Source organism: Antedon bifida, chromosome 7 (assembly GCF_963402885.1).
Source record: "Antedon bifida chromosome 7, ecAntBifi1.1, whole genome shotgun sequence".
In the NCBI taxonomy this organism is placed as follows: Eukaryota; Metazoa; Echinodermata; class Crinoidea; order Comatulida; family Antedonidae; genus Antedon; species Antedon bifida.
The window spans coordinates 6,503,277-6,518,254 of record NC_136232.1 but is presented as its reverse complement, the minus strand read 5'-3'; the positions used below and the strand labels follow the sequence as shown (position 1 = coordinate 6,518,254).

General features: G+C 31.3%; 2 protein-coding genes across 2 annotated transcripts; both read left to right on the top strand.

Annotated features, from left to right (window-relative positions):
* The first annotated feature begins 639 nt into the window (after positions 1-639).
* On the top strand, positions 640-5,311 carry LOC144847651 (major facilitator superfamily domain-containing protein 9-like). The gene is made up of 6 exons (XM_078704135.1): positions 640-703; positions 1,355-1,442; positions 1,566-1,609; positions 2,411-2,540; positions 2,701-2,910; positions 3,361-5,311. The coding sequence occupies exons 1-6, from the start codon at positions 662-664 to the stop codon at positions 4,086-4,088; spliced, it is 1,242 nt and encodes a 413-aa protein (XP_078560261.1). The 5' UTR covers positions 640-661; the 3' UTR covers positions 4,089-5,311.
* A 383-nt stretch (positions 5,312-5,694) lies between these two features.
* Positions 5,695-10,478, top strand: LOC144847752 (akirin-2-like). Its single transcript, XM_078704260.1, has 4 exons — positions 5,695-6,106; positions 7,230-7,562; positions 7,837-7,908; positions 8,029-10,478. The coding sequence occupies exons 1-4, from the start codon at positions 5,935-5,937 to the stop codon at positions 8,037-8,039; spliced, it is 588 nt and encodes a 195-aa protein (XP_078560386.1). The 5' UTR covers positions 5,695-5,934; the 3' UTR covers positions 8,040-10,478.
* Positions 10,479-14,978: the final 4,500 nt, after the last annotated feature.

Here is a 14,978-nt window from a genome sequence, read left to right as displayed (position 1 = left end):
TGCATGCATGAAGCATTTGAATTTCATCGACTAGACTGAACGTCTGAGCATAGCTTAACAAGAGATTCTTCTCATTTTAATGAAATGCATTCATTAATAATTCGATTTCGGTAGAATGTCCGTCTTTGTCAAAACCTATCATTTCAGATCAACTATAATATATCCGACCATGTTTGCAAAAACGCAGTTAATGAAACTTTGTTATTTTGTCTCTGCATCAGAGTACAGTACTTCATTATTATATCAGATGCTCGTATATTTTCACATTACTGTGTTTTTATTTTCATCTCAATGGATGAACTTAAGCTTTAACTGGATTTAAAATATCACATCGAATTATCAGCTATATAATTTATTACTGGTGTATAAACAGGTCATCTTTTATAGGTTAATAAACCTCTTACGTAACACCACAAGGAAAATGATCAGATACATTTTGACGTACAATTCGTACATTCCAAGTTCAGAGATTTTTAATCGAATATTTTTTTTGATTCACATAAAACAAACCTACGAGGGGGTGCTTCATTTTTGCTTTCGATGAGCAGCTTTTTGCAAAGAAGTGAAATTCACCGGTAACCAGAACATAGGACGCCATCTATTGGCCAACAAGACATGAAAACAAATCAAGATGGCGTCTACCAGCGACAGCAAAACAAAAATGAATAAACTGCAAATTTGTTTGTGTATTGTTGGATTTCTAGTAAAGTTCATTATTTGTTCACTAATTCCGTCGAAACACATACAGATCAATTCGTAAACAATAAATCCGGCTGGTCGGCTACTACTAGGAGGCCTAGGCCTAGCCTATAGAAATTAGATAGAGGAGGGTTACAGGCAGGGTAGGCCTAGGCTAGGCTAGGTAGTTAGGCTAGGCTAGGCTAGTGGGGCCTATCTTAGGCCCTAGTACTGTAGTATTGTAGGCCTAGGCTATGAGGCTACTACTAGCTAGAAAGGAAGGAGGCTGGCTGGCCCTAATAAAAGACTATAATAGTATATAGGCCTAGGCCTACTCTTTATTATATTATTTATAGGAGGCCTAATTATATTATTAGAAGCCTAGCCTAGCTAGGGGCTAGCCTACTACTTCTAGCCTAATAGCTAGTAAGTAGTAGTAGTAATTATTAATAAATAATTATTAATAGTAGGCCTAGCCTAGTAGTTTGTTTATACGTCGTACAGTAGGCCTACTACTTTACTAAATTAAGCTAGTTTATAGGTAGACTTACAGTAGCTAGTAGGTAGAGTCTAGTTTAGGTAGGTTTAGTAGTGACTATCTAGCCTACTAGAATACTAGAATAGAGTAGAATCATAATTCATAATTAATATACATTTTCATCATATTATTTTGTAGGATTTTCTAGGAGTTGCTATGTTGATTCCTCATCTGACAAAGTATATGTCAAGCCTTGGAGCATCTCCAGGAGTTGTTGGTGCAGTTAGTGAGTAACAACATTTTTAAAATAATATTTTAAAAATATAAATGAAATTGTTATTTGCATATTTTTATTAAATATTAATTGTTATACTGTATTAAAAAATTTTTTTTTTCTTATTCATCTTAGTGTCTGTCTATGGGTTTTTGCAGTTCTTTTCAGGACCAGTGATTGTAAGTGGTTTCATTAATAGGTTACAGTGTGTCTAATGCACTTGTCAATTGTATGACCCACTATACTACCCCCGGGAGAAGTGCATCATTTATCCGATGTGCGTCATACCTTATGAATACCATGACACACCTGTGCATAAAAAATATGACTTACCTTTAGATGGCCATGATGCACGCATTTTGACGCACTGTGACCATGTTGTTTAAGGTGACGGACATTGACACACCATTGTTCATTGATATAACGTACCATCTAGCTTTGTTTTCGCACCCCTGCGTCAATAATTATTTGTAAATGACACACCTCTCCCAGGAGTCATATAGTGGGTCATACAACCCAAAAAGTGCATAAAACAGCTGTCATGTCCATGCCTATTTATAATATAAAGCTGGTCTTGGCTTCCCGTGTCGTGGAGATTTTACCATGTTCCCTTACCTTGTACTGTGGTGTAACACAGGTAAGCGCTCAAAGTCGTTACGCCACTGGTACTGTTATAAGGGTGTGTGGCGCAGTGTGTTGGACGTTGGATTACTGATCGTGAGATTGCGGTTCGAATCCAACTCTGCCGCATTGCTTGTATCCTTAGCCAATATACTTTACTTACGTTTGCCTCTCTCCACCCAGGTGTATAAATGAGTACCCGGTTAGATCAAGACACAACTTTGCGGTGATTACTAGCTGCATTATGGGAGTATGTTTCCATACATGTTTGATGCAAAAAATGACACTTAGAGGTTTCACAACATTAGGTGCTATTTAAATCTAGGATATTATTAATTACAGTGGTTTTTCTTTAACAGGGCAGGTTTAGTGATATATTTGGTCATCATCGTGTATTGTTCTGGTGTATTTTAATTACTGGAGTTTCATATGGATTAATGGGTATTGCAAACAGTGTGACCTTGGTAGTGTTAACAAGAATACCACTAGGTTAGTACAACAAAGGTTTCTCATACCAACAAGATAGGAAACATGCATTTTTGTATCTTATAATAAAGTCTTTTAGATGAAGTTTTTCTCAATTTAACAAATTAATATATGTTGAATCTATGCATTCATGACTAACTTTTAATCCTTATATTATGTTCAGGCATATTTAAGCAAACACAGTCTTTAGCAAAATCACAGTTAGCTGACATCACACCAGCCCATCAGCGTGCTGAGATGTTTGGCCGTTACAATGCCATCAGCACAGCAGGATTCATTATAGGCCCTGTACTCGGTGGTTACATTGCTGAAGATTCAGCTCGATTTGGTAGAGTGTGTTTTCTGACATTCCTCACGTTTATGGTAAATTTAGGTGAGTTTCAGACAGTATTTCAAACTTCTAAAGTATCATTGCCATACTGCGTGTGCCGCAGTGTGTTGGACTACTGATCATGGGTTCGAATCCAATGCTCGTTGCATTGCTTGTATCTTTAGGCAAGACACTTTACTTACGTTTGCCTCTCTCCACCCAGGCTTACAAATGGGTACCTGGTAAGGTCAAGACACAACTTTGGGCTGATTACTAGCTGTAACATTATGGGAGTATGTTTCCATACGTGTTTGATCCAAAAATGACTGGGGTAATAATATGTACAGCGCTTAGAGGTTCACAATATTAGGCGCTATATAAATCCAGAATATTATTATTATGATTTTATACTACCAAACAGTTTCCTGAAAACTTTGTAAGGAAATGTTTACTCTCAGTTGCCACACTAATTTATCAAATGCAATTAAATTATACTCTTTTGTTTTACCATAGCTCTTGTCTTCTTCTTTGTGTCATCATCACCAAAGGAACATGTTAAAAGAACAGCATCTATTGAAAAGTTTACTACCGATGATCATAGCATCAACATTAAGGGCTTCTTTTCCGCATTCAAGAAAATCGCAAAAACACAGCCAGATTTATTTGCGATACGTTTCCTGCTTGGTCTCTGTATGATGATGTTCCGGAGTAATTTCACATTGTTACTCGAGCAACGATTCGAAACAACACCAAAGATAAATGGTTGGATTATTTCTTACGGTAGCTTGATCAGTACACTGTCTGGAATGATGGTTGGGCACGTGGTTCGGTATTACAATAACCTTTCTCGTTTATTTAAACATTCCTCCATTGGCATGACTATTACTCTTATTCTTATGACACTGTCACCATCATTATTATATTTTATGTTGTTTAAAACCTTTCTATCCATTTTTAATTCAATATCTAGAGTTTGCGCAGTGGATATCGGAATACAGCGCGGCGGTGTGTCCGACACGGGATCTCTTCTGGGCCTTACAACTTCTGTGATGTCCATATCGCGCACTGTGGCACCACTAGTGAGTGGTGTCACAATGGAATACAGTGTATATTGTCCAAGCATCATTGCTATTTTTCTAGGGTCTTGTGGTATAGCTTTACAGATAGTATATCCTTTAAATCGTAACTTGTATGTAGATGATGAACAAGAGTATACAAATGAAAAGAAAAAGGATAAATGATTTAGAATTTGTCATATTTTTTATCATTCCACTACACCAATGAAACCAGGTTTTTTTCTTGGTATACTTTGTATTCTACTCAACACAAACTCTTTATATTGGTCTAAAATAGGGTTGTTTGTTTGTGTTCTATAGGATAGTTCTTTATTGCTATGACTAAAATCATAGGCAAACATGTCATTAGTTTCTCAATGCTTAAAATACAACTGGCTGACCATACATGACATACAATGCTTTGGTTAGCATACTGTAATTATAGATAAAAAAATTAAACCACATAAATCACATGGTATGCATATGAATACATACATAAACATGTATATAATCCAATTGCGTTTATAATTAATTTCAGACAATCTAGTCGAACCATGTCAAGTGAACATCAAATAATTAATATTATATTCAGTCTCGTTATGTTATAGGGCACTGAGTTGTCCATCTTTTATTCTAGTATGAGGGTGCAATATCTATAACTAGTTTTATATTTGTATAAAAACATTCCAATATAGAAAAGCAAATTTGCAACTACATTTTTTATTTAATTATTTTTTTTTTTATCATATTGGTAAATTATGTATTATATTTTGCAACAGTTTAAATTACTACAATATGCTGGTCTTTGGGCGCTACTGCACTTTCGCACCTAAAACTGGGCATAAGACTTCCACGGTCACTCACCATCACCGCCGCACAAGGAGCGAATGTTTTAAAATTGTGAAAGTGCATTAGCACCAGTCTTTGTTGGTGTTGGTACTTATGCAGTAAAAGACATTTGTTTTTACTTAAAAAGAATAAAGATAGATAAACATAGTTTGACAGAGATTACTTAAAATAACAGTAACTGTATTAATTACTCAGGAATACTCAATTTGTATTTATTTACCAGTAATGTACATCTGAAGATTTTTACCTTAAAAACTAAGTAATTTTCTACCAATCTTACTATAAGGCTCCCCATATCAAGAGGCTATTGCTGTAAAAATAAATCTAAGATAGGGCCTACTTTGTTTTTAATCATGTTGACATTTTGACATAAATAAGTGCTTTATCAAGACATTCCAGTTTTATACTTTACAATTATATTTTATTAGATTTGATAATTGAAATTTGTAAGTTAGACTTAACTTAAATTATAATGTTAGTGTAGTACATTTATGAAAATGAATTATTTTCTTAAAATTTAAAGAATATATATGAAAATAAAATAATAAAATATAAAGAAATATTGTACGTTTTTTTTTAGATCTGTACTATAATTATTATATACTATGGTATTTCAGAAAAACTGATATTAGTGTACGGTATAAAGTTGATTTAGTTACGGTGGCCAGTAAGTTCCCAGCAGAATTAGGGACCAATAGTAATACTTTTCCAGTAAAATCAAGGACTTAAATTAAATATCAGTTTTTCTCAAGACAATTATATCCATTTTGCTGGCGGCAATATCAATTTTGTTCACGACAATATATACAAAATTTAAATAGTATTTAATTTTTCCGATCGAGTAAGGTCAATAAAGGCCACCGTAAAATATTTTATAGATAGAGCGCCCCCAAGAGTCAAAGGAACGCCGATAGAATCTGAGATCGAAATCGAGGCTGCTTTATTCAGAAACACAGCCATTTTGAATTGTCGGTGGGTCTGTTGACATTGAAGATAGATATAAGGACTGAGAAGAATCCTGTAAATCAAGCCCGTAGACGATATAAAATACTAGTTTGTGCGTATCAGTGTTTAGATAATATATCTAAGGTGGAGCTAAAGGATAAATTATTTGAATAAACCTCGGTTGTAGTGGTAGAGGGAACGTTTAACTGTCCGTTCTTTTCGGTGTTATTTCAAAACAATGGCTTGCGCTACTTTGAAACGGACACTAGATTTTGATCCACTACACAGCCCTTCTGCTTCCCCAAAGCGAAGGAGATGTATGCCAGTTTTAAAACCATCTACCCCACCACAACAACAGTGCAAGAAACCGTCACCGTTTGAAAATGTATCATCGAAATTCTTGAATAGAGGTAGGGTGTTTCTCATACATTTATTGAATTGAAGGTGACCTTTCTGCCCTTTTGGTACTGGTCTATTTTGGTTGCTGTTGCTGTGTTAAATATTTATATTATTATAAATTGACCCATCAGTCACACGACCTAGCCTAAGTTTAAGCCTATATAATTACTCTTAAGCCACACTATATAGGCCTAAACCTTTATTCATAGGCCTCTGGTTTATGGAAATTTGTTCTTTTAAAGAATTCTGTGTGTAGGCCTCTGCTTTTGAACTATTTTATTGATCAGCTGTTTCAAATGCAAATAAAGGCAGAGGTCAACTTAGGTCAGATGATTTGTATAAAGGTGTTGCACAACAAAAGAAGTGTTTGAATTGCCAAGCCCAATTTTCTTAACAGTTGCGAATGAATAATATGTATAAGTTTTTTATCATTATGGTGTAAATTTACAGAGAAAACAAAATTAGGGATGTATGGCCAAATAAAAAAACCGCAAATGGTAAAGGCTAAAAATGGGGTCTAGGGGTACAGTATATAACCGAGACGTTAAATCTTGTAATTCTAATTAATTGTAATGTTAAAGATTTTATCATTAAATTACTCCATCCAATTGAAAGCATTTAAACTGAAAATCTTTGGATTTTGATGTCATTTCCTGGGATGATAATCCAATACCAGTTGCTATATCCTGTTTTTTTTGTTCACAAAAAAATTGTAAAACCATCTATACTAAGCACAGCATCCTTTATTGCTTAAAAAGATATAATCCTTTAACAATGGCTTGAGTTTTTTTTCTGCATAGCCCAGTGTTTAGTAATAATTAATAGAAATACTTATTTTTTTATTTCAATTATGTTTGCATGGTACTGTAAACTAACAAAAAAAACACAGTACATTGTACAGTGTATTTAAAAAAAGAAAGACAAACAAAAGGACTGCAATTTATTGCATTGTATTAGCTACTGTACACAATAATACTGTGTACCAGTAATTTTAACTTATTTATTTACTGGTGGTCTGATTATCAAATCTATATATAAATCCTGTTTAAAATTAAATGTCATTTGAAAAAAAAATAATTTAAAAGAAACACATATACAGTATATTGTAAAAATAAATAACCATTTATATTTTAGAACAATTAGCAAATAGTATAACTATTGAATGGAGAAAAATACAAAGAAAAAAGAAGCTAGCGGCAGAAGAAAGTTTTTCCAATTGTAATGTATCTGAAACAATGGCCTCATCATCACAAGAACTTGTGCAATCACACTATCCCGACTCTCCGTCGTCATCGGCTGGCACGTCGACAAGTATGAATACCGGTAACGCCGATGCTGCCGCCGGCCGAAAAGAACAGCCACTATTTACGCTAAAACAAGTGCTTATAATATGTGAACGTATTTTGAAAGAGCGCGACACCCAGATGAAAGAAGAATATGACAAAATTCTGAATGAAAAAATATCTGGTAAGTCCACCTAAAGCAAACCTTAAAATTCTTATTAAGCTCTGTCTGCACTATCAAACTTAATGTGATGTGCCCATATATAGACATGACGATGTCATATCAGTATCACATTTGGGCAAATCACTACCATATTTAGGCACACACTTTTTTTTGTCAAACTAGTTTGATAGTGTAGAGCTTTAGAGTACAGTATAGTATTTGTTTATTTTGTCTCAAAAATTTATAGTAATCTCAATCGTTTTATTCTAATATAATTTTATGTTTTCATTTTTAGAACAATACGATGCATTTGTTCGGTTTACTTATGACCAAATCCATAGACAATTTGGCCAATCCACAGCATCATGTAAGTATACATTGGTAGAAAATATAATATTTTCCATTACAGAGTTTGGAATAATGGGCTGGTATGATATTAATATTTTTTATTGTGTACTATAATTAGTGATATTGTTGAATTTTGCAGATGTATCTTAAATAAAGGCATCAACCTCAGTTTTATTCAAGTAAAGTCACAGCAACCAAAACTGACTCAGCAACGATGCTTGGAAGTACATTAGTTTTGATCCACAAAATATTTAAGCTTATATCACAAGCAAGGTTAGGCTTTCTCAGCGCAATGATTGACAGTATCATAATTTGAGGGGTCTTAACGTACACATTTTATTTACCACAAGATACGCACCGAATAGAGTATGCAAGTTTAAAACTCACACTGGATCAAACGAATGCCGTCATGCAATTTGTGTAAATACCTAGGGTACACCTCTGTACAAAGTCATAGGTACTGTACATGTAAATCATAAATATTAATAATTAAATGCTGGTGCTAATTAACATATTTTAATGAGGTGAAAGAAGCTATATTTTGGCACGATATTTATGGCGCACCTTCCAATCATTGTAATGTTAACGTTTATTTCTGGAAAACATACCGAAAAACAAATTTATATTCCATGTGAAAAAAATATCCCATAGAGCTAATTAATTATACCTCAATGATAACGATTACATGCAAATATATTATTACTAACACGTTTACTGTAAAATAAACAGTAATTATGTATACTATATGACAAGTTTGAGATACTGTAAATGGTAATCTATATACCATAGTGTTACATTGTGAACCCCGTCGAAAATGGATTATTGCAGTAATCTACATATGATACAGTATCTAAGTGAATTACAGTATATTCTACATACAGTATCTAAGTAAGGGCACCATTATTTGTTTTTAAGTTTTTAAGGTTGGTCAACATTAAATGATGTGGCTAGTGGATACTGTGAGCTGGACATTCTCATTTTGGCCGGGTCAATATGATAATCTGTAGAAGTACTATAGTAGTGCACTAACAGAGAATCTATAAATGTATAGTTAGCGCCTTCATATTATAAATTGAGCTTACTGCCAGAAACTTACCAAAGTAGGGAAAGTCAACTAATTTAAAATGTAATATATTTACCATATTTGGTGTAAGAATACACATCTGTTTTCACTTGTAATTATTTTATAATCATTTTGGTCAGTTTTTTGTTTCAATGATAAAGATATAATTAAGAAAAAAAATGTTTTCAGGAAAAATTGTAATTTTAACTTTTGTGTATATCTTTTTGATCAAGCAGTTTTGCTTTAATGTTTTTAGAGGTGGTTTGTTGGGAAGGGGGTAAAATCATAATATAAAGCTCTGTCTACACTATCAAACTTTATGTGCCCATATACTGTATGTCGTATCACTACCATATTTGGCATAATACTACCATATAGTTTGATAGTGAAGACATAGCTTCAACAAAAAGTGTACAAACAAAATTGCTCTATTATATGATCTGCAAAACAATTTGGGATGAAACATTTGTTACGCTTTGTTACATTTTTGTAATATCCGAATGAAAACTAAATTGGCATTGTACGATGATTCATTGGAACTTAATAATTTAGGGTTTTTTAAAAATAAATACAAAATCATAATTTCACTTTAACATAGAGTTGCATTGCAAGGTAAAAAGAAAATCAAAATAATTTCATCACAAGAACCAGTTTAGTTATCTCCTAATATATTTTTGTGAATGAAGAAGATGGTGTATATATGTATTATTTGTTATTATTTTAACAATACATCCGATAGTTTCTTAGGGTGAAAACAAACTTGTTTGCCGTCATCCGCAAAAAAAAAATGCTTTTCTGTGATTTTGTTCCACTTTAAAATGGCATATGTACTAATTTTAAGAAAATTTATTTCTCAAATTTTGTGGGCGTTCTTCCAGCCTTCCAAATTCACAATTTTAATATGAACGGCAAGCATACCTTTTTAGGCCTAATTAAGTTAAGTTTTAAATGCAGGGATTTAAGCGCATGATAACCTACACTAACATATGGTACACTATAGTATTTGTTGTAGTAGTTCGAAAAGATGCCATCACCAAATACCAGATTTTTCGTTTTATACTAAATGCTAAAGTTTGGTTCCAATTAGGGAAGCAATGCAAGGATTTAAGCTATGTCTACCCTATCAAACTAGTTTGCAAAAAAAAATGTGATGTGCCCAAATATGGTAGTAATATGACATCGTCATGTCCATGGGCACATCGCATTTGTTTTCTAACATTAAGTTTGATAGTGTAGCTTTAGGCGCAATTTAAACCTAGTGTATGACAAGCGCAAGTTTGAATTGTGATTGGTCAGATCATTTGTGTTGTCTCCTAGTGGGAAGCTTAATACTTGTATACTGCTAATTCAATTTAAGAAACAACCTGCGCTTATTGCGTTTCTGAGCATGTGCAGACTGTCTTGGTGGGACATTTTAAACATTCAGTTTTCCTGTGTACCTTAATACGCTTTTTTTGTACATTGTTTACACCTGTTTCATTTTAGTGTTTGGAGATTATTCAATAAAGATGTTGTTTACAATAATGTATCATTGCCTAATTCTTTTCTCATAAAATAAGAGCTCATTGTTGTGACTACAAAAACCTCTACTAGTAAAGGTTTTTTATAAATGGACTACAAAAAAATGCATTTTTTCTTCTGTTTTTTTGTTGTTGGTGGCTAAATGTATCTTAACTTGAATATCATAATATTTTTAAATTATTATTTATTATTATTTTTAATTAGAATAATTTGCTTAATTAAATAATATGGTCTGCGTATGTTACCTCAATACATAATGTTAAATAATCCCATTATAGTCGAAAAGTCGAGTCGAAAACATCCCTGTATTATAGTACAGGGATTTTTTCCAAAAATGGCCAAAATACGCACTTTTTAAAATACTATTATTATGCAATAATATTGCTATATATGCGCATATATTACGTTATCATCATCTTATAGACGTATAGTAACCATTTATGTCAAAAAATAAAAAGGTCGAAATTTGGCCATTTTTTGAAAAAATCCCTGTATTATAGTAAGGGATTTTTTCGAAAAATGGCCAAAATACGCACTTTTTTAAATACTGTTATTATGCAATAATATTGCTATATATGTGCATATATTGTGTTATAAGCATCTTATAGACGTATAGTAACCATTTATGTCAAAAAATAACAAGGTCGAAAAATGGCCAAAATACGCACTTTTTTAAATACTGTTATTATGCAATAATATGGCTATATATGTGCATATATTGTGTTATAAGCATCTTATAGACGTATAGTAACCATTTATGTCAAAAAATAAAAAGGTCGAAATATGGCCATTTTTTGAAAAATCCCTGTACTATAGTTAGGGATTTTTTCGAAAAATGGCCAAAATACGCACTTTTTTAAATACTGTTATTATGCAATAATATTGCTATATATGTGCATATATTGTGTTATAAGCATCTTATAGACGTATAGTAACCATTTATCTCAAAAAATAAAAAGGTCGAAATATGGCCATTTTTAAAAAAAAATCCCTGTACTATAGTAAGGGATTTTTTCGAAAAGTGGCCAAAATACGCACTTTTTTAAATACTGTTATTATGCAATAATATGGCTATATGTGTGCATATATTGTGTTATAAGCATCTTATAGACGTATAGTAACCATTTATGTCAAAAAATAAAAAGGTCGAAATATGGCAATTTTTTGAAAAAATCCCTGTACTATAGTACATGGATTTTTTCGAAAAATGGCCAAAATACGCACTTTTTTAAATACTGTTATTATGCAATAATATTGCTATATATGTGCATATATGGTGATATAAGCATCTTATAGACGTATAGTAACCATTTATGTCGAAAAATAAAAAGGTCGAAATATGGCCATTTTTTGGAAAAATCCATGTACTATAGTAAGGGTTTTTTCGAAAAATGGCCAAAATACGCACTATTTTAAATACTGTTATTATGCAATAATATTGCTATATATGTGCATATATTGTGTTATAAGCATCTTATAGACGTATAGTAACCATTTATCTCAAGAAATAAAAAGGTCGAAATATGGCAATTTTTTGAAAAAATCCCTGTACTATAGTAAGGGATTTTTTCGAAAAATGGCCAAAATACGCACTTTTTTAAATACTGTTATTATGCAATAATATTGCTATATATGTGCATATATTGTGTTATAAGCATCTTATAGACGTATAGTAACCATTTATCTCAAAAAATAAAAAGGTCGAAATATGGCCATTTTTAAAAAAAATCCCTGTACTATAGTAAGGGATTTTTTCGAAAAATGGCCAAAATACGCACTTTTTTAAATACTGTTATTATGCAATAATATTGCTATATATGTGCATATATTGTGTTATAAGCATCTTATAGACGTATAGTAACCATTTATGTCAAAAAATAAAAAGGTCGAAATATGGCCATTTTTAAAAAAAATCCCTGTACTATAGTAAGGGATTTTTTCGAAAAATGGCCAAAATACGCACTTTTTCAAATACTGTTATTATGCAATAATATTGCTATATATGTGCATATATTGTGTTATAAGCATCTTATAGACGTATAGTAACCATTTATGTCAAAAAATAAAAAGGTCGAAATATGGCCATTTTTTGAAAAAATCCCTGTACTATAGTACATTAATTTTTTCGAAAAATGGCCAAAATACGCACTTTTTTAAATACTGTTATTATGCAATAATATGGCTATATGTGTGCATATATTGTGTTATAAGCATCTTATAGACGTATAGTAACCATTTATGTCAAAAAATAAAAAGGTCGAAATATGGCCATTTTTTGAAAAAATTCCTGTACTATAGTAAGGGATTTTTTCGAAAAATGGCCAAAATACGCACTTTTTTAAATACTGTTATTATGCAATAATATTGCTATATATGTGCATATATTGTGTTATAAGCATCTTATAGACGTATAGTAACCATTTATCTCAAGAAATAAAAAGGTCGAAATATGGCCATTTTTTGAAAAAATCCGTGTACTATATAGTAAGGGATTTTTTCGAAAAATGGCCAAAATACGCACTTTTTTAAATACTGTTATTATGCAATAATATTGCTATATATGTGCATATATTGTGTTATAAGCATCTTATAGACGTATAGTAACCATTTATCTCAAAAAATAAAAAGGTCGAAATATGGCCATTTTTAAAAAAAATCCCTGTACTATAGTAAGGGATTTTTTCGAAAAATGGCCAAAATACGCACTTTTTTAAATACTGTTATTATGCAATAATATTGCTATATATGTGCGTATATTGTGTTATAAGCATCTTATAGACGTATTGTAACCATTTATCTCAAAAAATAAAAAGGTCGAAATATGGCCATTTTAAAAAAAAATCCCTGTACTATAATACATGGATTTTTTCGAAAAATGGCCAAAATACGCACTTTTTAAAATGCTATTATTATGCAATAATATTGCTATATATGTGCATAATATTGCGTTTTCATCATATTATAGACGTATAATAAGCATTTATGTCAAAAAATAAAAAGGTCGAAATTTTGTCATTTTTCGAAAAAATCCCTGTACTATTTAGTACAGGGATTTTTTCGAAAAATGGCCAAAATACGTACTTTTTAAAATACTATTATAATGCAATAATATTGCTATATATGTGCATAATATTGCGTTTTCATCATATTATAGACGTATAGTAAGCATTTATGTCAAAAAATAAAAAGGTCGAAATTTTGTCCTTTTTCGAAAAAATGGCCAAAATACGCACTTTTTAAAATACTATTATTATGCAATAATATTGCTATATATGCACATATATTACGTTATCATCATCTTATAGACGTATAGTAACCATTTATGTCAAAAAATAAAAAGGTCGAAATATGGCCATTTTTTGAAAAAATCCCTGTACTATAGTACATTAATTTTTTCGAAAAATGGCCAAAATACGCACTTTTTTAAATACTGTTATTATGCAATAATATGGCTATATGTGTGCATATATTGTGTTATAAGCATCTTATAGACGTATAGTAACCATTTATGTCAAAAAATAAAAAGGTCGAAATATGGCCATTTTTTGAAAAAATCCCTGTACTATAGTAAGGGATTTTTTCGAAAAATGACCAAAATACGCACTTTTTTAAATACTGTTATTATGCAATAATATTGCTATATATGTGCATATATTGTGTTATAAGCATCTTATAGACGTATAGTAACCATTTATCTCAAGAAATAAAAAGGTCGAAATATGGCCATTTTTTGAAAAAATCCGTGTTTTTGAAAAAATCCGTGTACTATATAGTAAGGGATTTTTTCAAAAAATGGCCAAAATACGCACTTTTTTAAATACTGTTATTATGCAATAATATTGCTATATATGTGCATATATTGTGTTATAAGCATCTTATAGACGTATAGTAACCATTTATCTCAAAAAATAAAAAGGTCGAAATATTGCCATTTTTAAAAAAAATCCCTGTACTATAGTAAGGGATTTTTTCGAAAAATGGCCAAAATACGCACTTTTTAAAATGCTATTATTATGCAATAATATTGCTATATATGTGCATAATATTGCGTTTTCATCATATTATAGACGTATAATAAGCATTTATGTCAAAAAATAAAAAGGTCGAAATTTTGTCATTTTTCGAAAAAATCCCTGTACTATTTAGTACAGGGATTTTTTCGAAAAATGGCCAAAATACGTACTTTTTAAAATACTATTATAATGCAATAATATTGCTATATATGTGCATAATATTGCGTTTTCATCATATTATAGACGTATAGTATTAGCATTTATGTCAAAAAATAAAAAGGTCGAAATTTTGTCCTTTTTCGAAAAAATGGCCAAAATACGCACTTTTTAAAATACTATTATTATGCAATAATATTGCTATATATGCACATATATTACGTTATCATCATCTTATAGACGTGTAGTAACCATTTATGTCAAAAAATAAAAAAACTCCAAATTGGAAAATGTACTTTGTTAAACATGTTTTTTAAAGTTAACATGAAACCAACT